Here is a 25376-nt window from a genome sequence, read left to right as displayed (position 1 = left end):
AAGCATAGCACGAGGCCGTCTCCCCAGAGCGAGGAGAGCTACCCCCCACAGTGCTGCTGACTAACCACTTGCACCCAGGCCCACCTAGTCGCGCTGTCTTTACACCTCTTTACACTGCAGATAGATTAGATTACACAGTACATGGGCGACGACACGTCCTAGGCCCAGACGCGTCGCCCGAGGCGCCGTACTGCGTACAGTGAAATGCATTTGCACCGCCGGTTTCGTACAGCATTTGAAGAGACGAACAACAAGATTTCTTCAACACAAAGCCACCCCTGCGAGACGCAAGCCTGCACTTAACGCCCGTTTTCAGTCCACAACAAAGGCTCCTTTGCGCCATGCTACATTCCGCCCGCGCGCGACAGCTGCTTTTCTCGTCCAGGTCGCCCGCTTCTCTCGAGGTCATCATCACCGCTCATGCCCCCGACCCCTGACCTCGTTTTTGATTTGGGATCCGTCTGCCAACAACCACTGCTGCCCGATGTCTTCGCACTGGAAAGTCATCCATCGCTGTCTGTGACCGGACCTGATCTCAACACTCTTGCACCTTTCTCTTTGCACATCCAACCTCCGCCGCCCATATTCACGAAGGTGTTTGGTCTCGATTTTCGAGGTGAGTTTTGGCGGCCTTGAGCTTCCCCCCATTGCCCCCAGGCAACACAAGGTTTATGCCTGATCTCTCATCGTTACTGCAACCATCTTTCATGTGTCGTCTCACTTGCCGCAAACAAACAAAATCTGACTAGCCACAGGAAGACCTCGTTCTTGCTCGGCAACAAATATCTCGGGGGCTCCATCCATTGAACCGCCATCATGCCGCCTAGGCAAGGTCGTGGCGCCCGCTCGGGAGACACCCCAGGGGCGCCTGACCCATCGCCAAGAGCGCAGAGGACTCCAGGACCGTCCAGGTTGAGTACCGCGTATGGATCTCCCGCGCAGCTCGCCCCGTCCCGCGCCTCCGTGCAAACAACGAATGTCGGCATGGGCGATGCCATCAGATCCGTGCAACAACATAACCCAGACGCACAGAGAGGCAGAAGGAGTCAACGGAACCGAGGCTCTGCGGTCCCTCCTGCAAACCCTCCTGCGCCGCCTCCTCAACCTCCGCTTCCTCAACCTCCGCTTCCTCCACTTCCACCCCCAGGACCGGCAGGCAACAACAACAACAACAACGGTATGCTTCCTGGCTCTCTCTGCTCTTGTTATTTTGTCTACAAGCTTCGTAATTGTATCTAACCCCGTTACAAATAGGGTCAGTTGGTGGACGGGCAAGGACCGCCCAACCTGATGCCAACAATCCGAGGGCATATCGATTCATGTCGGTACCACTTCACTCTGATACTCCGTCTCACAGAAGCTTCATTGAGGAGAGCGAACTCTACCAAAATGCAAACGTCGGGACACCGGGATCATCCAGACCACCCCGACAACAGCCAACTGCTGCGTCGCATTCTGGATCGGATTCCATCGATGACAATGACGACGAGGATCCACTACAACGCGGTACGCCTAGCGGTTCGAGGGTCAGTAGAGATCCAACGACGATCTCACGTCCTCCACCGAGCTATCGGCCAATCAGCTGGGCCGATCGCTTCACACAAGGTGGTGGATTCGGAGGAACAGCTCCTGGCCCGCCTCCGGATACCACCGCCACTCCTACAGGAGATGATACTAGAGTTCCAGGACTTCCACCCCCTGGAGGGCTACCTACCCCGAGTGACAATTCAGGGGTGACACCGACCGGAGGCCAAGGCACCCCCATACAGCAAAATGATGGAGTTCCGGGCACTGGATTGTTGAACATCCCCGGACGCAACACGAGACCCCCACCCTTTAATCCTCCAACAGGAGGACCAGCCACCGGAGATCAACCAGGTACTGTGACTTGGGAGAGTTTGGGGGTACCCACCCCTGGAGCACCCACCCCTGGAGCACCCATCACTGGAGCACCCATCACTGGAGCACCCATCACTGGAGCACCCATCACTAGAGCACCCATCACTGGAGCACCCATCACTGGAGCACCAATCACTGGAGGGCCTGGTACTGGGACAACCGGTACCGGAGGAAACGGTATGGTGCCCGGCCCTCCTGGCCCTCCTGGCCCTTCTGTCCCTCCTGTTATTCCTGGCCAGCGACGCTCTAACAGAGGTAACCAGCAAGCGCCTGATCGAGGCACCAATCAAGGCTCTAACGACGGCGCTCAGCAAGGGGGTAGTGAAGGAACGCAGGGCCCTAGGGGACCGCCAGGAGCACCAGGACAGCCCGGGCTACCGGGACTACAAGGACAGCAAGGGCCGCGCGGTCAGCAAGGACAGAAGGGAGACAAGGGAGAGCAGGGACAGCAGGGACAGCAGGGACAGCAGGGACCACAAGGGCCGGCGGGGCCACGGGGGCCGCCAGGGCCGCCAGGGCCAGCAGGCAACGGCACCGATCTCCCACCAGACGTTTTGTTTGAGGCCGACAATGTCATCGCTCGAAGCCTCAATTGGCTGTACGAGGCTCTCAACATTGGCCAGTTGCCACGTTGGCTTAGCACACCACTGCAAATGTTCGCCCTCTTCACCTTGGTCATGTGGCTCCTGTTGATCCTTATCGAGCTTTTCGTCCCTGCGGTTGGATGGGACGGCATCGTGGTCAACAAACGCTTTGAGTATCATGGGAATTCGCTTGTGGGTTGGAGGCAAAACATCATGCAGTTTGTACCGTGGATCTTGCTGCATCCTCTTGCTACTGTGACCGGCAATCTGGACTACGCAGACTATCGCACCACCATAAACTGGTTGCAATTGAACCAAGATGCCACTGGGAAGAAAGTGGACACTCTCACAGAGGCCGTCGGACAGCTGCGCAGGATTCTTCCAGAGCTCATCAAGGTGGACGCTGGCATCGCTACGTCCGAGTGGAAAGTCGAGGACACTTTTTGGCATGCCTTGAATGACGAGATGAAGAAGGGAGGCTTACTGTGGCATCTGCTCAGCATGCACAAAGGGGAGAATGGTTCTTATACCATCTCAGACGCGCACTGGGATGCCATCAAGCAACGACTACGTGAGGAGGACTCGACTTCTCACCAGTCAGGGAATGATGACCCACTGGCGCTGAGCAACGAGGTCATGAGATACGTGGACTTGTCCGTGTCCAAATCTTTCCGGGATTGGCTCTCCAAAAACGCAGATGACGTGCGCAAGGCACAGGGCACTGAAAAGGGGGAGCCAAGTGCCTCTTACTCAGAACTCTTTGGTCAGGTTGACAAGGCAGTCGACCAACGGCTCAAGGAGATGAATTTGGAGGCCCGGGTCGTCACCAGAGAAGAGTTCATATCCAAGTTGGAAGGGCATTTCCGCAACCACAGTGCCACCGTCGAGAAGGAGCTGGCGGCTATGAATGACAAGATCTCGCAAGCACTGGGCATTGCTCGGGATGCCAAGAGTTCTGCCAATCTTCCCCCTGGTCTGAGCCGCTCCGAAGTCGAGAGCCTTGTGGGCGAGATGGTGCGCCGGGCCGTTGGAGAAGCCCAGTTGGAGGCCTTGGCCAGGGGTACTATCAAGTCCCATTTCAGCACCGAGCTTCTCACTCAAAAGAACTACTTCAGCACCCTTCGAGGATGTCTTATCGATCCGCACCTGACTTCAGCTACGTATGACTGGAGGGCGAAGAGGGATGCGGTGAAGCAAGACGAGCCAAAACCCAGATCCTGGAGCTTCAGTGACTGGATACTTGGGGGGGATCCTGCGGTATTCCGCCCCGGGAGAAAGTTCACCGGCATGTCCTTTGCTCCGGCCGCTGCGCTAGAAAGATGGCACGACGACGGGGAGTGCTGGTGTGCGGCGCACGAGAATGGCACGCAAATCGCAGACCTGTCGATCTACACTGCCGAGGTTCTCATTCCGCAATACCTGGTTGTGGAACACATCAGCCGCGATTCTACTTTCGACCCGGGGTCCACGCCCAAAGACATCGAGTTCTGGGTCAAGGCCCCGGGCGACAGCAGTCAGCGGCCCCTGGACGAATGGAGCAAGAACAAGTGGACCGAACCCCCTACGATTCCAGCAATGAAGCTCCAAGAGAAGGGTTTCGTCAAGGTCGGAGAATTTGAATTCGACTCGGGAGGAGGAAAGGGCGAGACCCAGGTCTTCAAGCTGCCCAAAGAGCTGGAGGACTTTGGGGTAAGGACCCAGCAGGTGTTGGTGCGCTCCAACAGCAACTATGGAGCAAGCGACCACACCTGTTTCTACAGGCTGCGACTCTTTGGCCTGAAGCCGGACGGGGATAGCAACAAGCCAGAGGCGGGTGACCCAGAGCACAAGGACCTTTGACAGGCTTTTCCTTTGTAACAGGAGGATAGAAGCTCGAGAGAGGGCGTTTGCTATTTTGGCACCCAGCACGATGGATGGATGACCCGTTGGTGCACACGAGCAGAGATGATGCCCTCGAGCTTGGGGGATGGGGGGGATGGAGGAAATGGAGAGGAAATGGAGAGGGGGCGTTGGTCGTGTGCCACTCGGGAATAGGGTGAGGGTGCTTGACCAGGGCGTTTGTCGGCAATACCCTTCGGTCTTGTATATTGGGTTATTGTACACTGATCTACCTCAAAGTTGGTCCTTTGCAATGCTGGTGAGCGGTCGTCTTGACAGCTTGAGGAAGACGGAAGTCGGGAACGATTATGAAGGCCATATATCACCTCGACCCGAGTAGACAGAAGAATCATAGAGTTGGCATTTCTTTGCTTCTTTCTTTTGATGAGCACAGCAATGATTTGATCGAGGTGGATTGGGAACCCAAGCTTATTACCATGGCCCAAAACAGCACACCCATGAATAAACATGGTATCTCTTTAGACGCAACGGCGTGCCCTCCTGAATCACCAACAATTAGAGGTGCAGAATTGTTTAATGAGCCCTTGCTCGCAAGTATTCGGCAGCGCCTGGGGGCGCCCCGCTGGATATGGCGGAAAATAGTGTATGATCTCTATGCACAAAATGAAAGACCCGCTGAGTGAAATGATGACAGTCAGACCACAACCAACACCACCACCACCACCACCAAGCCCGCCCCCCCCGGGGGCACCTTATCTAACCCGTTTCCACTTGATGGCCCCTGGCTCTGCAGAAGCTGGGGCCTGGGCGGAGGCCCTCATCTGTCACGGCCTAACCTCTCCTCGTCATCGTCGACCAGCTCATAGGCGGGCCTGAAACCTTGGGGGTCGCCGGACCCGCCGGGCTGCCTCTTGAGGAGAGGATTGGGATGTGTGTCTTTGGTGCCGCCTAATGAGGTGTATCCCTGGTCGTATAGTGATATGTAGGGGATGCCGAGGTGGCGGAGGAACTAGATGTGTGTCTGTCAGCCAGGGGTTTGTGCTGCCTCGCGAGGGGAAGCACATTTACTCACGGCCCAGATCTCGGCGTAGTGCCAGTCGATGACGGGGTGGACGCGCACAAAGGCGGGCCAGTCGCCGTCGGTGGGGTCGAAGTGGGTCAGGTCGGCGCCGTGGGGGTCTGTCCTGCGGGTGCCGACGAAGACGGCCCTGAGGCGGGGCCTGTCGCGCAGGTAGGCGTCGAGGGCGGCGCGCATGGGCAGGGCGTAGCGGCACAGGTCGAGGTGGTATGCGGCGGCCGAGTGCTCGACGAAGGCGTCGACCTCGGCGAAGGGGTCGGGGGCCACGATGTAGACGGACTGCAGGGCGGTGGGGAAGGGGCGCGGCGACCGGCTGCGCACCGGTGTCGGGGCGGCGGGGGTGTTGGTCGGGATCTGCGAGGTGAGGCCGTTGGTGGCGGTCCTGTTCGTGTAGGGCGACGGCGAGAGCGAGGGCGACGGCGGCTGGTCGTCTGGGGGCTCGAGGTGGCGCGGGAGGCAGGCGAGGATCAGGACCAGGAGCACGAGGCAGTCCTTGCCGCCGTTGTAGGAGAGAGCGAGCTCGTCGATGCTGTATCTCTCGAGGGCCTCGTCAATGACGGACATTGCCTCCCGCGCGTGGGACTGCACGCCCCGGAGGAGGCTCGTCTCGGCCTCGTGGGCCAGGAGGGCGTCGACCTTTGCCTGCAGCTCGAGACAGACCTGGCGCAGCGACGGCGACGGGGCCGGGCCCGCAGCTGGCGGCTCCTTGACCCCGCCATTCGCATTCGCGGTGGGCGGGACGCCGCCGTTGGCGAGGTGGTGGTTGTGTGGCATCGCGTGAGAGGGACGAGGTCAGAGGTCAGAGGTCAGATCGTGCTGTGTGTGGCCCGGAAGATGCAGCCATGGACGCCGGCTGTGGAAGATGCTGAAGTGGCAAGATTATGTGTCTTGTCGGGCACGCCGTGCCGCAGACAGATGTGCTGACTAGAACAATAACGGGCAGAAAGCTGTCCGTCTGGCCCGTGGATCGGTCCGAGCTGTGGACGGATAAGCTGGGCAGTCTCTCCACCGGCCTCGGCTGCAATAGTACGGCGGGGGGATCGGCAACTGACAGGGGTCCACACTAATAGGTACCTAGGTACGGAGTAACCACCTAGGGTACTGTCTAGTCCCAACTCGCTCGGGGTATCTATCCTCTTGTACTGTAGTATTCACGACCGGTAAATCAGGGGTCCTTCCACATGGCCATATCAGGTTACTCAGGTAAAAATATCACGCCCAAGACAACATCAACAGAGGGAGACGACTTCCCGGATACTAGTTGTAATTGCTGCAGAACCATCGTGACCCGAGTCGCCTCACTGCAACCTTGCGGTGACAATTCGAATCACATTCCCGGGGTCCGGACAGAAGAAACGAAGCATCTCGGGACAACTTCAATGACACACCTTGTCCCGAGCAGCGTTGATACCATACTAAGACACAAGAAACTTTGTCATTATTCACTTCACCGTCAAACCATCCCTGCTAATCCGACCCGGGGCCTAGACATAAATGTAGCAGAACGCTCCACCATTTCCTCCCAGCTGGTCGTGAGTCTCGAGGAGCGGGATCTCGGGCCCAAGCCACGCCATATCCACCGTCATATTCATGGGGTCCGCCCGCCGCGCCATGGGCATCGGCGGCATCGTCACCGTGGGGATCGCATTGAGGCGTTTGTCTGCGTCCTGCATCTGCCAGATCCACCACAGCCGGTCCAGCGCGGCATGGTGGAAGTAGAAGATGGGATCCCCGGGCGATGTCATGGCATCACCGCCCGGGTCCACCGCAGCGACGTAGTGGCCTGCTGTGTGGATCTGTTTCGGATCATGGTCAGCTTGGACTATTGTCCAGACTCCACCATCGCCACGACGGGTGTGAGGTTGGGATACTTACTCCCCAGGGGAACGAGTCGTTCTTGGGCACCGGCGTGCCTAGCAGCTGGTTGTAGAAGCCGTTCATCTCGTTGTTGTCGTTGATCAGGCTGAGCGCGCGATCAGCCGTGGCACCCATTGCCGCATTGCGGTTGACGTCGCGCCGCAAGCATCGTGGGTTAGCACCTGTCCCGTCTGATCTGGGGTTCTTGGGCACCAGGTCAAGCGCCGTTGACATCGAGGTCGGCCCCAGGCTCACCACCATGCTATAGACTGGTCAGCCATCCTTACATGCTTCACGCGAGCACATCCTGTTGGCAAGCTGTGTGTGTGTGTGTGTGACAGACTCTGAGAATGGCCCTTCGGTGACGCAGCCGCCTCCGCCGCCAGACTTGATAATGTTCGGTGTTCGCCCCGGTTGCTGAACACCCTTGTATCGTGGATCTGGTTCGCCGTTGCCCCCCATGCTAGATGCATTCCCGTTGAGCAACGGTGAGTGGATTGGGTCATCTGAGTAGCGGTCGTAGTTCATATACTGTATGATAAGGCAAAGGTTAGTACGAAAACGGCCAGACTTGGGTGTGAGTAGAAGTGTCGTACGGGCTGGTAGCCGGTATAGCCACACTCTTCACGAAGGGCCTGCTCGTATAGATAGACATAATACTTGTGAGCGCCGAAAAGGTAGTAGTTGCTGTGAAGCTCCATAGCGTGCGTCATGTGGTAGGCCACAAAGTCATCAAACCGATTCATCGCTCCAGGGAATCTGGTTTTGTCTGACTTTGGCGGTAACTTCATCAAACACTTCACCGCCGCCACATATTCCTGTCTCTGTTCCTCGGAAAGATCACTCCTGCCACGTGTGTCAGTGAGATGGGACACCTCCATGAGTGCCACGAAGATCGAGACGCACCACTCTCGTCTCACTGACGCATTCTCCATCGTACATTCATTGTTCTTGCCGGCAGCAATCTTTTGTTCCAGCCAAGCCTCGACCTTGGGCATCGTGGCCTCTTCTAGCTTGTCGACAACATCGAGTGGATAGTTCGGGTTACGATCCCTGCGTGAACCCGTACAGTAAGCAGAGGCACAACGAACGGAAGAATATCAAGGAGCGTCATACGCGTTACTCCTTTCTGAATATCCAGCAGGGGGCAACTTTGCAAGAGCTCCACTGAGGAGCGCGACGAACAAGAGAGGGCTGCAGTTTGACCACATCTTGGGCTTTTCACCTGTTTGAGGTATAATGAAGCCAGAAAGGGGGCATCAAACATACTTGTGCTCGTACCACGCACCGAGGAAGAGTCATGGCATATATAGCTGCCGCCACTTTTGATCTGTGGTGGGAAACATTCATGCTGACGTTACGCAAGGCTTCATTAATACTTGGGTACAGAATTAAGGATCTGCCCTCCGCTTGAGAGCGAGGGATTGAGAGCCGGCTAAGGTCTCCATATCAGATGTGTGACCGATATAAGACACAGCTGGCGGCTCGATTGATTGAGGTTGTCCTACATTTATTCCGGACTGTGCATCTCCGCACGGCAGTTACAGCAACAACTGCCAGAGAGGCGACTCAGGAGATCATTTCCACAATCAACGGTATTCCCACGATATACTTAGCCGTGTAAATGAGGGAGAATTACGGCTTATATTGTTCAACGGCCTGCATTACGTGCAATGTGATGCAGAGCAAGTGTTAACCAAGTAATTATGTACAATAAGTGTAGCACCTTACATAGAGGTAATGCCTTTCCGCGGATCAACTATGCAAAAGTCTAGTTCACTTAGCCCTCACTCAGCATCACTTCTAGAACCCCGCAGTGATGTCGGTTTTGATGAGTTCAAACCTGCCAGTCGTGGTTCGTCCGTTTGTCTCTGCCTTGCGAGGACTCTCTCCAGATCATTGATATCTATTTACCTAGGTCCAGACATTGCCAGATGCCAGATCCGGCTTCGCACGCTGCCACTAACACTTCCAATCAATTCAACACTTTCCTTTGTTGGTCACTTGGGTCTGCCACAAAGCACTTCTCAAATGGTGGGTTTTGTTAAATCTAGAGCGCCTATTGGAAATTCATGTTCAATATTGCAGTAGAGTAAGCGGGCTTTACTGTGCCGTGTCAACGGATCCGTGCTCTCTGTTGTACCTAGGGCTCAATTTTATGATAAATGCAAACATGCTTCTCGATTCGTTCTTTCAGGGCCCACATTAATTGACATATCACCAAAATGCCCTTTGAATGCCGAGTACAACACGGCTCTCATCTTCAGGTTGGATACTCAGACTCCATCCCGTAGTGTTAGAGGGCTTCGCTGGTCTTGAGTTCTTCAGCACTCGTGTAAAAATTGACTGAACTGTTCGCGGAGATTTGTGGCTTGCTTACTTACTCAAGTACGTTCTCTTCATTCTTCTATGGGAGGCTTGCCCAAGCATTTCAACGTGCAGAAAGAAGCCTTGCAGTACTAGGAGTAGATAATCGTGTGGGAGGTAATCCCATGGGACATTATTTCACCTGATTTTATCACATAGTAGGCTCTCCTATGAGAAGCCATCCTGTGAGATCCAAATGCTTTTGCACAAGGAGTCGGGCGAAGATCAACGCCCGCTGCTGCTGCTAGGTTGTGAGCACTAAGAGATCTCTTGTAGCAAAGCTGTTCACAGGATCATTGCCTCGAGGGCACTAGCAAAGCCAAAAAAAAAAAAAAAAAAAATTGTGGGCAAGCATTTCATCAGACGCCAATAGCTCTTAAGAGCTCAATTATCATGAACAAGGACAAGTGCCGCGAAGTGTGACGAGAAGGAGGTCTCGAAACAGCTCTGGCAACGTGCAAGGGTTGTTTAATTCTGGTTAGGGACTAGCGCTGCGACAGGCAGTCGCCGAACTATCTGCTGGGGTAGCCCCACGTACCGTCACATCCCTGTCCAGCAACCCTGCCGAGCTGGAAATTTTCTGGAATTCGGAATGCGCAACTGCAACGCAGATTCCCTCCTACGGGCAACGACGGACAAGACGAAGATGGCGCCACATCCGAAGTCTGGAAAGTCCGGGCCCAAAGGGCACTCCAAACACTCAAAAAAAGAGGATAAAGTCCTTAAAAGAAAACGAGAGGCAGAGGACCATGACCGCCTGAAGAAGGCGATCGACGAACTGGTACGCATCTCTCACTGACAGTCCCTCGGTCCTGACTGACAATGCCTCTAGGACCCCAAGTCCCCAGCCGCAAATTTCGCCGACCTGCCCCTCTGCGAAGCCACAATCTCCGGCATCAAAGCCTCCCACTTCGAAACCCTCACCGATGTCCAGGCTCGAGCCATTCCTCTGGCCCTGAAAGGCCATGATCTCCTCGCCGCTGCCAAGACCGGGAGCGGCAAGACCCTCGCCTTCCTCGTGCCCGTCCTCGAGAAGCTCTACCACGCCCGCTGGACCCCCCGCGATGGCCTCGGCGCCCTGATCATGTCGCCTACGCGCGAACTGGCTGTGCAAATCTTTGACGTCCTCCGCAAGATTGGCCGGTACCATGACTTCTCTGCCGGCCTGGTCATTGGCGGCAACAACCTGAAAGAGGAGGCCGAGCGCATCGATCGTATGAACATCCTCGTTTGTACTCCTGGTCGCATGCTTCAGCATCTGGACCAGCGATTTGGATTCAACGTCGACGACCTGCAGATTCTGGTTCTGGACGAGGCCGACCGCATCATGGATATGGGTTTCCAGCACGCCGTTGACGCCCTCATTGAGCACCTGCCCAAGGAGAGGCAAACACTGCTGTTTAGCGCCACCCAGAGCAAGAAGATATCGGATCTCGCCCGTCTCAGCCTCAAGGAACCAGAATATGTCTCAGTTCACGAAGCGGCCGAGACAGCCACGCCGAGTAACCTTCAGCAGCACTACGTCGTGACGCCGCTCTCGGAAAAGCTGGACACGCTGTATGGCTTCATAAAGGCGAGCTTGAAGACCAAGATCGTGGTCTTCTTGTCGTCCGGGAAACAGGTCCGATACGTATACGAGACGCTGCGACAGCTGCAACCGGGTATACCATTGCTTCACTTGCACGGTCGACAAAAACAGGAGGCGAGATTGCGCATAACACAACAATTTACATCGGCAAGGCATTCGTGCTTGTTTGCGACGGATGTTGTCGCACGAGGTGTCGACTTTCCCGCGGTTGATTGGGTCATACAAGTCGACTGTCCTGAAGACGCGGACACCTACATCCACCGTGTGGGCCGAACAGCAAGGTACCAAAGCAAGGGCCGCGCGGTTCTTTTCCTGGACCCAAGCGAAGAGGAGGGCATGTTGAAGAGGCTCAAGCAAAAGAAGATTCCGATAGAGAAGATCAACATCAAGGACAGCATGAAGAAGAGCATCAAGAACCAGGTGCAAAGCATGTGCTTCAAGCAGCCCAACATCAAGTATCTGGCGCAGAAAGCCTTTGTTACTTACGTGCGGTCTGTCTATGTACAAAAGGATAAGGAGATCTTCGACATGGGAAAGCTAGATTTGGATGCATACGCTGCCAGTTTGGGACTGCCGGGAACGCCAAATATCAAATTCCGGCCTGGAGAGGACATCAAGAAGCTGAAGAATGCGCCGAGGATGGCACTAAGCGACTCGGAGGACTCTTCGGAGGGCGAAGGTGGCAAGCGCAAGAACAAGGACGAAGTGAAGACAAAGGTGCAGAAGATGTTTGAGCGAACGAACCAGGACGTGCTGTCTAGTCATTACCGCAAGATGGTAGGCGAGACAGGGGAGGACGATGAGGACGAGGACAACTTCATGGTTGCCAAGCGGGTCCTCAACGACGACGATCTCGAGAAGGCAGCGCAAAATGGCGATCACAGCAGTGCCAAGGTCATCGACTTTGGAGGAGACCAGCAGCTCGTCATCGATTCGAAACGACGCGAAAAGCTGCTCAAGTCCAAGAAGAAACTCCTCAAGTTCAAGGGCCATGGCCAGAAGCTCGTGTTTGACGACGAAGGCAACGCACACCCTATCTACGAGCTCGTCGGAGAGGACGAGTTCAAGCAGTTGGGGCCCGTGGACGAGCTCAGGCGGCAATTCGTCGACCAGGAGACGGAGAAGGTCCAGGAGGCAGATGTCGAGGACAAGGAGCTGGCCAAGACGAGGAGGAGGGAGAAGAGGGAAAGGAGAAAGGAGCTCGAGAGGATGGAGCGTGGCGAAGGGCCCGGGCCGGCTGCGCCTGTTGCTCGGCTCGAGGGCTCGGACGACGGCGAGGACCCACTTGCCCTGTTGCGGTCGTTGCCCACTGGGGACGATGCAGGATACAGTGACAGCGAGGCCGGAGAGGAGAGGCCCGCGAAGAAGAAGCAGAAGAAGTGGTTCCAGAACGACTCGGACGTTGAGGAAGAGAAGCCCTCGAAGAAGTCCAAGAAGGACAAGAAGACCAGAAACAGGGTCATCGAGATGGCTGAGGAACCAGACAACCTGGAGGATCTCGAGGCTCTCGCCGCAGGGCTGCTGGAGTAGTGATAAAACAATTGATACCCTCCCTAGTCGCGACTAAAGACCCATTGCCATGAGACGAGTTGCTGCCCACGACGCCATCATCACGTGAAACTTCCTCGAGGGACGTGTTCCGTGTGAGGCTGCCCTAGAAGGTCGACGTAGGGCGGCCAAGCTATGCGTAATCTATGCCATAGAACAACATTCCCAGCAAGCTTATCTATGGGAGACTATGCGACAAGAGACATCAACGAAACATGTTGTCCCCCAACAAGATGGTGTATTCGTATACCCTGCTGTACCAGTAGAGGCTGTTCTATCACGAGCCTATTCTACTCTATCTCTCCAAGGCACAGGTACATGAACGTCTGAGGATGCTTCAAATCCGCCGGGGCTGTTTTGAACCCCATCGTCCGCCCCATGTTGATCGGTTCCAAGATTAGTATGCGGCGCAGTCATCCAATCCACATGTGCCTTGTCGCCTTACAGCTTTCCCACCTTCTTCAGGCCCCTCTCTCCGTCGACCAGCACGCACCACCCCTCGCTGCCGACGGTGCCGCCGCCAAAGCCGGCGACGACGGCCTTGAAGCCCGCGTCCTCGCCCTCGCCATCCCTCGCAAACTTCAGAACCTCATCGTCAAAGGTTCCGGGCTGCAGGAACACGGAGGGGACTAGGGACGGCAATGTCTGGTCAGTCATCGGCTCGGCAAAGGCAGGTCGGTGGGTACATAGGTAGGTATGGCTTACTCCCTAGCTTCTTGGCCTCGCCGAGCACCTTCAGGGTTACTGGGGGAGGTGTGATGATGGACACGGAGGTCTCCTTGGGGTCGGGCAGGTCCGAGAGGGACTTGACGGTAGGGACCTCGGATGGCTTGCCTGCGGCGTCCGGGAGGGATGGCACGGCGATGGTGGCGGCGGCCGGGTTGATCGGGATGGCCTGGATGTCGTGGTGGAGGTACCAGGCGAAGACTGGGAGATATTGTTAGCCCATGTGCGACCTGATGGCGTGCCTCTGGACTCATGTCCATCTAAGTGGTCCGCAGGCGGTGATTGGGCCCCCCTGCCTGGCTCAAAGTCGGCAGACATTTATTACTGTATTTGTGCACTGGCTCGGAATCTATCTAGGTGTCTTACTCTTGTGTCCGAACTTGGCCGTGTTTGAGCTTGCGCCGACCACGGCGAAGTTTTTGGAGGAGAAGAAGGTCTTTAGAGATGCGTCGGTGCTCATTGTGGTGGTGAGATGAGAGGCAGGATGATGCCGGGATGATAATGATGAATGAGGTGTTTTGGCGAGCTTAGATGGGGAAGACGGCCTGGAGCAGACACAGCTGAGGGGGCGATGCGATAGAAGGCAGCGGAGGGCGACGGGGTTATAAGTCAACATGAAAACAAGCTGTTGCCGTGATTTGTAATTGTGAGGTCGTCGTTGAATTCCAAATATCGTGTCTCTACCTGCCACGGTAGGTAACTACCTACCTAGGTAAGTACCTAGGTAGACTACATAGAGAGTCGCTATCACGTAATTGGCTTTGTGTCGCCAAAGCCATGTACAACGGCGTCACAGCGTTTCATGGGAGCGGTTCTTTGTGCGTCTCCGGCGTCTTGGGTGCTGCCTATCTGGGTAGGTGTGTTGGAGAGCTACATACAGAGGTGGTTTACAGCCTTTGCAAGGTTCTGACTGCCCCGGGGGCCGGGACGGATTGAGACGAACTCGCAGGAGTTGTGCGTAAACGGACAGGTGGCCAGGGGCGGGCGGCATGGGACGACGCATTGTACAACAGCCTGCAGACATGATGACATTCGAGAAGGTGGTCGGTCTTGTTCAGAAGACGACAATACATATCATGTACCTAGGTACTTACTACTTGACAGACTGCACTCCATAAATACCAGGATCTGTGGATATATGTGCTCGGTAGGAGTGAGTGCTAGATAGAGAGGTGGCTGGAGGTGGGCTATGACGGTGTCAATTGGATGGATGGATCTTGTGTGTGTCGTTTCGTTTGCCCCTTGTTGACCCCCGCCCGTTGCCCCGTCAGTTTCAGCCCCACACATTCATCACACCTTGGACCTCTGAAAAGAGGCTGCAGTCAGGCAGTCGGGCAGGCCTGGCAGGCTCTGGCTCTGGCCCTGGCTCTGGCGGCTCGCGTGGCCCTGCACCGCTCGCATGAACAGCACAGACCACGAAAGGGGCCCCGTAGGCCAGGTCCATAAGCAGGTCCATGTCCAGCGAGACAAGGCAGGACGGAGACCGCTCTTCCATTTTATTTATAAAGCCCAGCTGGATCCCAACCTCAACGCCAGGAACCACCATCGCCAACCTCGTTACCGCCCCTCTCCCGCCATCCTCGCATTTTGCGCATTTTTCGCACTTTCCGCCGGCCCCTACGACCCACAATGGTGAGTTGCGTGACCCTCAACAGACATGGACATGGCATTTCCCGCACCAGCAGCAAGTGCGGCTATTGGACGCTGAGGGCTGGGACAGCCGGCAACACGTAAACAAAGGAGAGCGCCCGGCCTGCAGCACGGATGCGCCTCCCTCGCAGGCTGGCTGGCTGGCTGGCTGGCAGGTTCCAGTCTAGTGCTGCCGCCCAGCCAGCCCAGCCCAGAACCTGGCAGCCCTGGTACTCCAACTGCCCTCGTGTACCAGCGTACCAGGCCAGCCAGCCAGCCAGCCAGCCAGCCCAGCCCGAGGAAGGCGCTTGACTCCAACCCCGTTGCCGTGTCGGCCGCGTTGGCCGTGTTGTCTTGTCTGTCTCGGGTCGATCCCATCTCCAAATTTCAAAGTCCAGCCACCTCAGATAGCCGCAGCCAGCACCCTCGACACCGCTCCCTCTTTTGTCAACACGCTAGCCATCACGACATCACTGCACAACCCGCCCTGGCCGTCTGCATCCGTCACCCACTTCCTCACCACTCCCTCATCCGCTGCTGCTTCCAAGCCCCCCGGCCTGACTCGCACGCGCCGCAATCATGTCTTCTAATCAGTATGACGCGCAGGCTTCAACCAACTACAAGGAGGCTTTCTCGCTGTTCGACAAGCGCGGCAACGGCCGTGTCACCCTCGACAACCTCGGCGACCTCCTGCGCGCCTGTGGCCAGAACCCTACCATGACCGAGATCAAGGACCTGGAGAAGAGCGTCGGCGGTGACTGTGAGTCTTGCCTCCCCGCCCCAGCCACCTTTGTTTATCTGGGTGGTTTCGTGCGCCCGACTCCAACAACATGCCCTCGCCGCGCCACGCCTCGCCACGCCAGCCAAACAAGTTCATTTGTGCAAGACGCCCGGACGCTAATTCCTGTCTGACAATGCACAGTCGACTTCGAGACTTTCCAGCGCGTGCTGAACCGCCCCGGCGGATTCCGTGACCCAGGCGAGCCTGAGGAGTACTGCCGCGGCTTCCAGGTCTTCGACAAGGACATGACGGGCTTCATCGGCGTCGGCCAGCTCAAGTACATCCTGACCAACCTGGGCGAGAAGATGACGGAGGAGGAGGTGGAAGAGCTGCTCAAGGCCGTTGACACCACCTCGGGCGAGGTCAACTACACGGGTGCGTGCCACCTCTCCCGCTCCTGCACCGAGCACGAGCCGCTTATGACCATGGCGTTATGGCTGACTGACACGCGATCCGACTAGATCTGGTCCGGACGATTCTTGCGAACTAGATGGAACATTACCGAGTCCAGACGCCGCGGGACGATGGGCGAACAAGATGACTGCGCCATATGCTGGGAGGGGAGAACAAGGCATAGGATGATATACTGCATGGGTTGTCAAGGGACTGGCCGGCGTTTACTGCTTTTGTTGCTGACGAGTGACGAGATATGCCTTGAGCAAAACAAACAAACGTCGGGTGCCCTGGGTCGGGTGCCCTGGGTCGGCTGTTGGCCAAAGTGCCCGGAGGATAGGTACAATCGATCAGACATTTGAGAATATGGAGCCTCTTTTTGCTTGTCAGCACCAGCCAGGCCCTCCATCGAGCCTGTGCAACCTTTGTCGCAGCGCTACAACCTCCGGGTTTAAACGCTGCCGAACTCCATCGATGCCGTGATATGGAGAGAAGTGGTGGATCTACGGCGTAGGCTCTGCAGCTTCGCCTGACTCGAGGATGATGAGCCTGTTCCTCCCATCCTCTCTGAGTTGGTTGCTGGCGGGTGACCTACCCGCCTACTGTCGCCAAGTCGTCCCCGTCCCTGCTGCCGTGCCCGTATTGAGCATTGATGCCTTCGTGCATCGGCGAGTCACCAGCGGACCGTCCGTCTGAGTGGTTGCTCAATGCACATGCTGTGCATCACTGCATATGCCCAAGCTTCCACGGGATAACCTCTCATGGGACAACCTCCTAGTTCAGCCCTAGGAGGGTCCTTGGGTAGTTGTCTACCTATAGACCTCGGGAGGTATGTATGTCACAGCCCAAAAGCGGCCCTCACCGCACCCAACGTGGCAGGGCTCGGGGATAAAGCCCCCTGCAAGGCCCCGCATGCACTCGCACCAACTCTGCAGGGACCCCCTGATGTAGCTGCAAGCACCCCGCAGTGTCCGTCCCGCAGTCGAGCTTCCCCGTCCATCGAGCTGCGCGAGCCAGCCAGCCCGCTTGCTTGCTGCCAATGCTATTCCATCCCCTCAACCGTGCTGTGCAGGAACATCCTCCGACCTCCAACGTGGCGTCCCATTTTCCAAAACGACCCTTGAAAACTAGGGGTAAGCCCCGGAAAACTGCCCTCCTCTTTGCCTTCTCCCTCTTTGTGCTTCTACTTTCCATCCTGGCTGTCTCACGAGCCGTTCCGCGCACGCTGCTCGGAACCTTCTCACACCTGAAAGCCGGTCGTCTGACCAAGTTCCCCTTCATTGCGACTGCTTCATTTTCGACATTTAGGCCGTTCGTCGCCCAACCTTCCTACATCATGGACAAGTACAAGAAGCCTCCGCAGGCACCGCCCACTTTTATCGGCACCAAGGAGAACATCGTCTCGGACACCAAGGCGTTATGTGACAAGACACGCAGCCTCTTGGACGACCTCGTCGCCAAGATACCTGCCGACGACAGCTCCAAGATCACGTTCCAGGACGTCTTGCTGCCCCAGATTTATGACGAGAATGACTCGGCTTTGACAGCCCGCATCCTGGGCTTCTATCAGTATGTCTCGAGCAACTCGGAGCTGCGGGATGCCTCAACGGAGGCCGAGAGCATCATGGATGAGTTCGCCATTGAGATGGCCACCAGGGAGGATGTCTTCAAGATCGTGGACGCCGTCTACCAGAAAAAGGACAGCCTTGGTCTAGACACCGAGGACAAGAAATTCTTAGAGAAAGAGAGGAAGAACTACATCTCGAACGGACTGGGGCTCCCCGCTGGACCCCAGAGGGAGCGCTTCAAGGAGATCAAGAAGAGACTTAGTCAGATCCAGATCGAGTTCACCAAGGCCCTGAACGAGGAGAACGGTGCAATCTACTTCACCCCCGAGGAGTTGGACGGCGTTCCGACCGACCTCACCGAAAGCTGGGACAAGGGAACGGGGGAGAACGAGGGCAAGCTCCGCGTCTCCTTCAAATACCCGGACCTCTTCCCAACCTTGAAGTTCGCCAAGAACCCCGAGACCCGCCGGAAGATTTTCATCGCCAACGAGAACAAGTGCAACAAGAACATGCCCCTGTTCAAGGAGGCCATTACCCTGCGGGACGAGGCTGCGCGCATGCTTGGCTTCCCAGACCATGCCTCTTTCAGGATTGAGGACAAGATGGCCAAGACCACAAAGACGGTCAACGATTTCCTCGGAGACCTGCGTGTCAAGCTTGCACCTGGTGGGAGGAAGGAGACGGAACACCTCAAGGCGATCAAGAAGGCCGACGTCGAGTCACGCGGAGAGAAGTTCGACGGCAGCTACTACCTGTGGGACCACCGCTTCTATGATCGTCTGATGATCGAGCAGGAGTACTCTATCGATGAGAACAAGATCTCCGAATACTTCCCCTTGTCGAAGACGGTGGCTGGCATGCTGAATATCTTCGAAAAGCTGTTCGGCTTCGTCTTCGTCGAGCTTTCCCCGGAGGACAGGGCAGCAATCAGCCCTACAGGAAAGGGCGAGGATATATCCTGGCACGAGGACGTGATCGTCTTCTCGGTTTGGGACGACGACAACGAAGGCGGCGAGTTCGTTGGGTACCTATACCTTGACCTTCATCCACGAACTGGAAAATACTCTCACGCGGCCAACTTCAACCTGTCTCCAGGCTTCTTGCAGGCAGATGGGAAACGCCGTTATCCTGCCACTGCATTGGTATGCAACTTTAGCAAGCCAACGCCAAAGAAACCCAGTCTTCTAAAGCACGACGAGGTGGTGACGCTCTTCCACGAGTTGGGGCACGGCATCCACGACTTGGCAGGCCGCACAAAGACATCCAGATTCCACGGCACCTCGACAGTTCGGGACTTTGTCGAGGCGCCCTCACAAATGCTTGAGAACTGGTGCTGGACCCCTAGTCAGATCAAGGGCCTGTCGAGCCATTATGAGACGGGTGAGCAGATCCCAGACGAACTGGTGGAGAAGCTTGTTGCGACGAAGCATGTGAACGGTGCACTGTTCAACTTGCGCCAGTTACATTTTGGCATCTTCGACATGACCGTCCACACGCCCAAGAGCCACGAGGAGGTAGAGAAGCTTGATGCTAGCGCAGTTTATAACGACCTGCGTGCCGAAATTGCCGGCCTGCAGGGCCCGGAGTCCCTGGGACAGGGAAGGTGAGTTCTTGCTATCGAGAAGAGGCCGTGGCGCATGAGATGCTGACATGTCCGTCATAGCAACTGGGGCAACGGCCCGGCGACTTTTGGTCACCTCATAGGAGGATACGACGCTGGCTATTACGGCTACCTGTCTTCCCAGGTCTACTCTACTGACATGTTCTACACTGCTTTCAAGGCGGACCCCCTCAACGGCAAAGAAGGTCGACGGTACAGGCACACGGTTCTCGAGAGGGGTGGCAGTCAGGAAGAGATGGTCACTCTGGAACAATTCCTGGGCAGGAGGCCTTCAAATGACGCTTTCTACAAAGACCTCGGTCTTGCCAGCTGACTCGATCAGGCCAGGACCAGTCGCCTCTGACAGCAAGGGGCTGTCACTGAAGCACTTCATGGCTTTAGCCTGGGCGGATGGATGTACCTACAATCTAGCTAGCCTCGACATAAAGAGTGGAACACTGTAAAATCCCGCACTCGAAATGATTCTGCGGTAAGCATTAGCTTCCATTCCTGTGGAAGTGAAAGCATCCTTGTGAGGTATCGGAGGTTATGCGAAAGTGAAGGGAGTTTGTTGGATGCATTTATCAGCAGCCGTGTTTGAATATGAGATCCAGGTTGGTGCGGAGCAGCTCCAGCACTGGAGCTGACTGACTGGGGGCTGTGGTGGGGCTCCCGTTTGTTTACTTTAAGAGCCGGCAGGCCAATGACGCGTCGGGATTCATGCCCAGGGTTGTTTGCTTTGCCTCGCCTCGCCCTTCCTTGCCTTGCTTGAGAGCTCCATGCCCTGCGACGCGATTTCTTTACATCCGCTTGTCCCTTGCAACCACGATCAATAAGGCTTGTCTACGATGCGGACGCGCCCTCTTGCATCTTCAGAACACCTACACGCCTAACAACGACTCCCACCTCATCGTCCCACATCACTCCCACGCTGTCTGGGCTGCCACTTCGGCTGTTCCAGCTGCACGCATGCACGCGCCGACCAGTCCATCATAACACGATAGCTTCCAGCCCTGCGTAGCCCACCAGGCTGCAATCGCCCTCACGATGTCTACCGACGACATTGATGAGTACTTCATCTACGAGAACCGACTTGCATCTTTCCATGGCCCACAGCGTGTCACAAAGCGGAGGGCATCGTCCGCGGCCACATCTCGCGCCCCAAAGACGCTGTCATGGCCGCACAAGTCCATTAAACCTTCTGATGTGCGCAGTTCGACCCCCGTGCCCCCAGACAGCTCACTTTTGAACATGTCCTGACCAGATCCTGTTGTGTACAGATGGCCAAGGCAGGCTTTTACTTCCAGCCGTACCCCAGCAACCCAGACAATGTCATCTGTTTCCTCTGCAACAAGGCCCTCGACGGCTGGGAGGAGGACGACCGACCCCTCGAGGAGCACCTAAAACACGCACCTGAATGTGGCTGGGCCATCACGGCGGCGGTCGAGGCCGAGCTGGGCGAATACGTGCGCGAGGACCCCAGAGACGCGCTCATGTCCGAGGCCCGGAAGGCCACCTTTGCCGGACGTTGGCCTCACGAGAGCAGCAAGGGTTGGACGTGCAAGACAAAGCAGGTATGATGCTCCATTGCTATCCTGCGCTACAAGAGATGTGCTGATGCGCTCAAAAGCTTGTTGAGGCTGGTTGGAAATACACGCCAACATTGGAGTCAGATGACCATGCCACTTGCACATACTGCCACTTGGGCCTTGACGGGTGGGAGAAGGGTGACAAACCTTGGTACGAGGCCGCGCCACTCCTTTCAATGCGTCTGAGGCACTGACCCATCCTAGGGATGAACATTATAGCCGGGCACCCAACTGCCCCTTTTTCGCCCTGATCAGCTCGAAGCCGGCCCCTAAGAAGACAGGACGGTCCAAGGCTGCCAGGACTTCCAAGGCCTCCCGCCTGTCGCTACAGTCTGTCGCTACTGTCGCTTCGGACTTGACATCCCTTGCCGATGTCACTGCAGATATCGACGACAGCGTTCTCACAACAGCGTCCACCATGACGACGGCTTCTAAGGGGGCCAAGAAGGCCACAAAGGGCAAAAAGGGTCCGACGACAACGAAGACCAGGAAGACTCGTGCGAAGAAGGACGAAGCTGTTGAAGTACCGGAAGACCAACCAGAGCAAGAGGCGGCTCCCGCGCCTCCATCACCTGCAAAGCCCGCAAGAGGCCGCAAGAGATCGAGCGAGGAGTTGGAAGATGCGGTGCTAACCAACGCCGAAGCACCTGCTCCAAAGAAACGAGCCAAGACGCGCAAGGCCCGCGGTAGCACCGCGACCGAGGCCTCTTCGGTTGATACAGACATGGTCGATGCGCCAGAGCCACCCAAAAAGTCCGTAGTCAGGAAGGCGAGGAAGGCGTCTGATACGCGGAAAACACCTGGGGCTCAGCTCGCCAGAGAATTATCGACTGCTTCAGCCGACTCTCCTGGGCCAGTCGCTGTCCCAAGCGACAGCGAGATCGATAGACAGCTGGAGGCTGACCTTGAGCGGCCACTGTCGGATGATGAGGATATCCTGGCTGATCCGGACATCAAGAAGAAGACGGCCTCCCGTGTGAAGGTGGAAGCCAAGAACGATTACAACGAAGACGAGCCTCTTGCCCATACTGCGACGGCTGATTTTGCCATGTTTGACCCTGCGCCGGCCGAGCCAACCGATGCGCAGGTTGACGCGGACTTGAAGGCTATGGAGGATGAGATGGATGTTGATCAGAAGGCCGAGGCAGAACAAATGGTCGTCCCAAAGAAGGGCCGTAAGGCTGGCACTCGGAAAGTGTCGAAACAAACAGCCGCTAAGAAAAGCGAAGAACCCGCTCTGCCGGTGCTTTCGGAGCAGCCACAGTCCCGCATGGATGCAGAGGCAGAAGAGCCGGATGAGATCGCAGAGGCAGACGTCAGTTTCGGGAGCAATGGCACCGTGGTCAGAAAGTCATTGGGCAGAACATCGCTCGGGAGAACATCGCTGGGGAGAACATCGCTTGGCAGCGTCGTGAGCACTACGAGCACCAAGGGCCCAGCAAAGCGCGGCCGCCCGCCAAAGAAGCCGAAGGTATCAGAGGCCGTCAAGTCTGAGGCAACTCCGACTGCTGGCCCAACGGCCGCCACGGGGCACACTACAGAACCGACGGACGTTGAGTCCGCCCCCGCCCTGGTCCCGGCGGATGGCACAACGAAGCGGACAAGCACCGGGAAGCGTGGTCGCCCTCCCAAGAATCCCAAACCTTTGGAAGTCGGGCCAGAGATGCCGCCTCCTCACCAGGCATCAGTCGAGCCAAAGCCACAAAATATTGTGACTGATGTCCAAGTCGAGTCAGCGACGGTGCAAGAAAGCTTCTCGGCAGCAGCCAGCAGTCCTCGGATCGCCCGAAAACCTGTACCGGCCCCGAAAGATTCGCCTTTCGCGATTCGGAAAGATGAGCCCTCTACCTCGACTTCTACTTCCAATGTCCTTGCGGTACCACCAAAAACACCACGCCATAATGCCTCACCCGCGCAATCGGCCAAGCAAGCCACCATCTCGCCATCCCCTTCCCCACAAGCGTCAGACGCAGAGAACCGGCCTCCCTCCTCCAAGCCGAACACTGCCAGCAGCAAAGGCAAGCGCATACCACCTGTTTCTCTTCCCACCGCAGTCACGCCTAGCCGTCAGATGTCGCCTTCCAAGCAGCTCTCTCCGTCAAAACAACATGCCATTGGGAGTTTGCAGAGCACAGAGCCTTGGACGGCAGTCGACCTAGATTCCGTCTTTGGCGGATTTCAAAATGACCAGGAGGACACTCATGGGGCGGCTGACCGCTTTTTCTCCAAAGGTGGCGAGCTCACGGAACAGGAGCGCAACATGACCGTCGAGGAATGGATCTATTACAACGCTGGCCAAGCTGAGCAGAAGCTTAAGTTCGAGTGCGAAAGCATGGTTATGGCGTTTGAGAAGGAAGGAACAAGGGCTATTAGAGCCCTAGAAGGCCTGGTCGTCGCTGAATAAGCGGCGCCAAGCGGTTCTTAGAAGGGGATGTTTGCGTGTTATGTTGAAGTACAAGTTGAGCCAACAATGTTGCTCGCGCGAGCATGTGTCACACGAGGTCAGGAGTTCTTGAGGCTGTGGAAATTACTATGGCGTTGTGATGGAATCGGCAAGACCTTGGGGCAGGTGAGATGCCCTTGGAGATGTTTATGGGCGGTACAACATGACTGATCTCTTCCGGGTTTGCCGTTGAGCAACGAAGGTGAAGGTGATCGTCAGGCCCGATCTCAGACAATGCGGCTTGAGCTCCTTTGCGTTTACCAACACGCAAAGAAGGTGCTCGCTGCGGATATCCGAGCATCGGGAGGTTTAAGTAACTTGCTCTTCTTTCTTCTTCGGTCTGGTTGTTCAGAGTTGGAGCATCGCATGGCAAAGGCGTTTTTTGTTTTTATATACATCTCGTTGCTCCTGAAATTTTATGTTATTTTTGCCACTGGGCGTTCAAGTGTGCAAAGTGCCCTGATAGTCCCAGTCCAGTACTTTTGAATTTCCAGCGTGACCCAGTTGTCTGCAATACCATGAGTCCTCTTTTCTTTTTTGCATATCTGGTCATACAGCAAACGAAGCAATTTGACAAGCGAGCCAGGGTCGTCGCGTTAATGCGTAGTATCCATTGGGAGACCTATTAGCAAGAGCAAACGATCGGGCGCGGATCTTCTTGGTGTACATAATGTGCATGCAAAGGGTGGTCGGCGATAATACTGCGTGTAGACTAATCCAGCCAAAGCAGCATCGATCGGGCGGGGAGCACGCGGGCAACGGCCCCTATGCGGTACGACGATCGATAAGTCTTGAAATGTCGTCATGTAAGGACTCCGAGTGGCGGTGCTCTTTCGCAAAACTTCAAGTTCAAGATGTCGATAATCGTTTCGAACAAGGCTCACAGGGGCATCCATCTGAAAGCCCTCAGCCCATCTACCATTGTCTCTTCTTTGTTTCGTAATGATGGATCAAGGCATTGATATCTATCACAGCCCGGTCTTTCAGGCCGGTGACTGGGAGAATGATCGAGATTTATAGCGTTCTTCCTGCTTGTGTTTTCCCCAAGGGTTTGGTAGGACAGCACAAGCCCAACCTACTTTACATACCTACTTGGTAGCATGATATTCCGACTTCGCAGCTACATACCCTAGAGTCGGCGACTAGCCCGTGGGCTACTTCTGTCCACGATCGACGCCGTCGTCAAGACGGTACCCCCTAGCCTTATCTGTGCGTCGCAAGGCTGAGGCCACAAGCACCTATCGTATTATAACTATCGTTATCGGCATCGTATTCTTTCCAAGCGCTGGGTCTTGAGTGCTTACCACCGTATAAAGGCGCTATATATGTCCTCGGACGTATACGGAATAGAAGCGAAACCACATATGCAACTTCTCGTGTGCTCTGAAGTTCCCAGCCTGCTTCCCTTGTGTTGCAGGTTTTGAGATTAAAACCTTCCGCTGCCTGAGCGGCTCAAAAGGGTTGCATTGGTGGGAGTTACTTAATTCATCAGCGCAGCACGACTTCAAGTTGTTGATGTTTCCCGTTGTGAAGCTCGTGGGCACCGCGTTGTAGCCGTTCAACTGCCAGGGGCTTGGGGTTTGGCATGTGGGTGGCAATTAGAACAACGGCGGATATGATGCACATTAGGGGAGGGGGCAACGGTGTCTCAGCCAACTTGTTGGTCTTGGCTGTGGCGAGAAGTGTAACAAGGAGGCCACCAGTTGACCCACCATTAGTCGAATTATGAATGATCGCAGCATGTTGAATACCATCCATCCCTGCCTCTACGAGACGCCGTCGAGCCCAAGATCTGATCCCTAAAGGTCGGCTACAGTACAGATATAAAACAACTGCGAAGCCAAATTTCGTTGCCCAGAGCCAGAGTTCTAAAAGGTATCTAAGTAA

General features: G+C 56.0%; 8 protein-coding genes across 8 annotated transcripts; 5 read left to right on the top strand and 3 right to left on the bottom strand.

Moving 5' to 3' along the window:
* The first annotated feature begins 171 nt into the window (after positions 1-171).
* Positions 172-4441, top strand: KVR01_003926 (uncharacterized protein). The gene is made up of 3 exons (XM_044790972.1): positions 172-616; positions 756-1177; positions 1255-4441. The coding sequence occupies exons 2-3, from the start codon at positions 817-819 to the stop codon at positions 4320-4322; spliced, it is 3429 nt and encodes a 1142-aa protein (XP_044648941.1). The 5' UTR covers positions 172-616; positions 756-816; the 3' UTR covers positions 4323-4441.
* A 263-nt stretch (positions 4442-4704) lies between these two features.
* Positions 4705-6341, bottom strand: KVR01_003055 (FMN adenylyltransferase). Its single transcript, XM_044794179.1, has 2 exons — positions 5395-6341; positions 4705-5331 (listed from the first exon to the last, which is right to left on the bottom strand). Exons 1-2 carry the CDS (start codon positions 6172-6174, stop codon positions 5140-5142), a joined length of 972 nt encoding a protein of 323 aa, XP_044648070.1. The 5' UTR covers positions 6175-6341; the 3' UTR covers positions 4705-5139.
* A 543-nt stretch (positions 6342-6884) lies between these two features.
* KVR01_003234 (uncharacterized protein) lies at positions 6885-8607 on the bottom strand (the record flags this gene model as incomplete). The annotated part of the gene is made up of 7 exons (XM_044782373.1): positions 6885-7196; positions 7276-7519; positions 7601-7788; positions 7854-8132; positions 8178-8310; positions 8426-8474; positions 8523-8607. The coding sequence occupies 7 exons, from the start codon at positions 8605-8607 to the stop codon at positions 6885-6887; spliced, it is 1290 nt and encodes a 429-aa protein (XP_044648249.1).
* Positions 8608-10230: 1623 nt separating this feature from the next.
* On the top strand, positions 10231-12775 carry KVR01_002736 (RNA-dependent ATPase HCA4). Its single transcript, XM_044782155.1, has 2 exons — positions 10231-10405; positions 10457-12775. The coding sequence occupies exons 1-2, from the start codon at positions 10271-10273 to the stop codon at positions 12740-12742; spliced, it is 2421 nt and encodes an 806-aa protein (XP_044647751.1). The 5' UTR covers positions 10231-10270; the 3' UTR covers positions 12743-12775.
* Positions 12776-12982: 207 nt separating this feature from the next.
* KVR01_004002 (uncharacterized protein) lies at positions 12983-14151 on the bottom strand. The gene is made up of 3 exons (XM_044782013.1): positions 13853-14151; positions 13466-13687; positions 12983-13389 (listed from the first exon to the last, which is right to left on the bottom strand). Exons 1-3 carry the CDS (start codon positions 14100-14102, stop codon positions 13202-13204), a joined length of 660 nt encoding a protein of 219 aa, XP_044649017.1. The 5' UTR covers positions 14103-14151; the 3' UTR covers positions 12983-13201.
* A 674-nt stretch (positions 14152-14825) lies between these two features.
* Positions 14826-16679, top strand: KVR01_002351 (uncharacterized protein). The gene is made up of 3 exons (XM_044786685.1): positions 15231-15875; positions 16038-16271; positions 16358-16679. The coding sequence occupies exons 1-3, from the start codon at positions 15695-15697 to the stop codon at positions 16384-16386; spliced, it is 444 nt and encodes a 147-aa protein (XP_044647366.1). The 5' UTR covers positions 15231-15694; the 3' UTR covers positions 16387-16679.
* A 663-nt stretch (positions 16680-17342) lies between these two features.
* Positions 17343-19930, top strand: KVR01_003339 (metalloendopeptidase). The gene is made up of 2 exons (XM_044782874.1): positions 17343-19460; positions 19521-19930. Exons 1-2 carry the CDS (start codon positions 17626-17628, stop codon positions 19789-19791), a joined length of 2106 nt encoding a protein of 701 aa, XP_044648354.1. The 5' UTR covers positions 17343-17625; the 3' UTR covers positions 19792-19930.
* A 278-nt stretch (positions 19931-20208) lies between these two features.
* KVR01_002980 (uncharacterized protein) lies at positions 20209-23925 on the top strand. Its single transcript, XM_044789360.1, has 4 exons — positions 20209-20663; positions 20738-21031; positions 21088-21197; positions 21251-23925. The coding sequence occupies exons 1-4, from the start codon at positions 20505-20507 to the stop codon at positions 23448-23450; spliced, it is 2763 nt and encodes a 920-aa protein (XP_044647995.1). The 5' UTR covers positions 20209-20504; the 3' UTR covers positions 23451-23925.
* Positions 23926-25376: the final 1451 nt, after the last annotated feature.

The sequence above is a fragment of the Diaporthe batatas genome (assembly GCF_019321695.1).
Source record: "Diaporthe batatas strain CRI 302-4 chromosome Unknown Contig00003, whole genome shotgun sequence".
NCBI lineage: Eukaryota > Fungi > Ascomycota > Sordariomycetes > Diaporthales > Diaporthaceae > Diaporthe > Diaporthe batatas.
The sequence above is the reverse complement of the archived record's forward strand: the minus strand, read 5'-3'. Positions and strand labels throughout refer to the sequence as shown.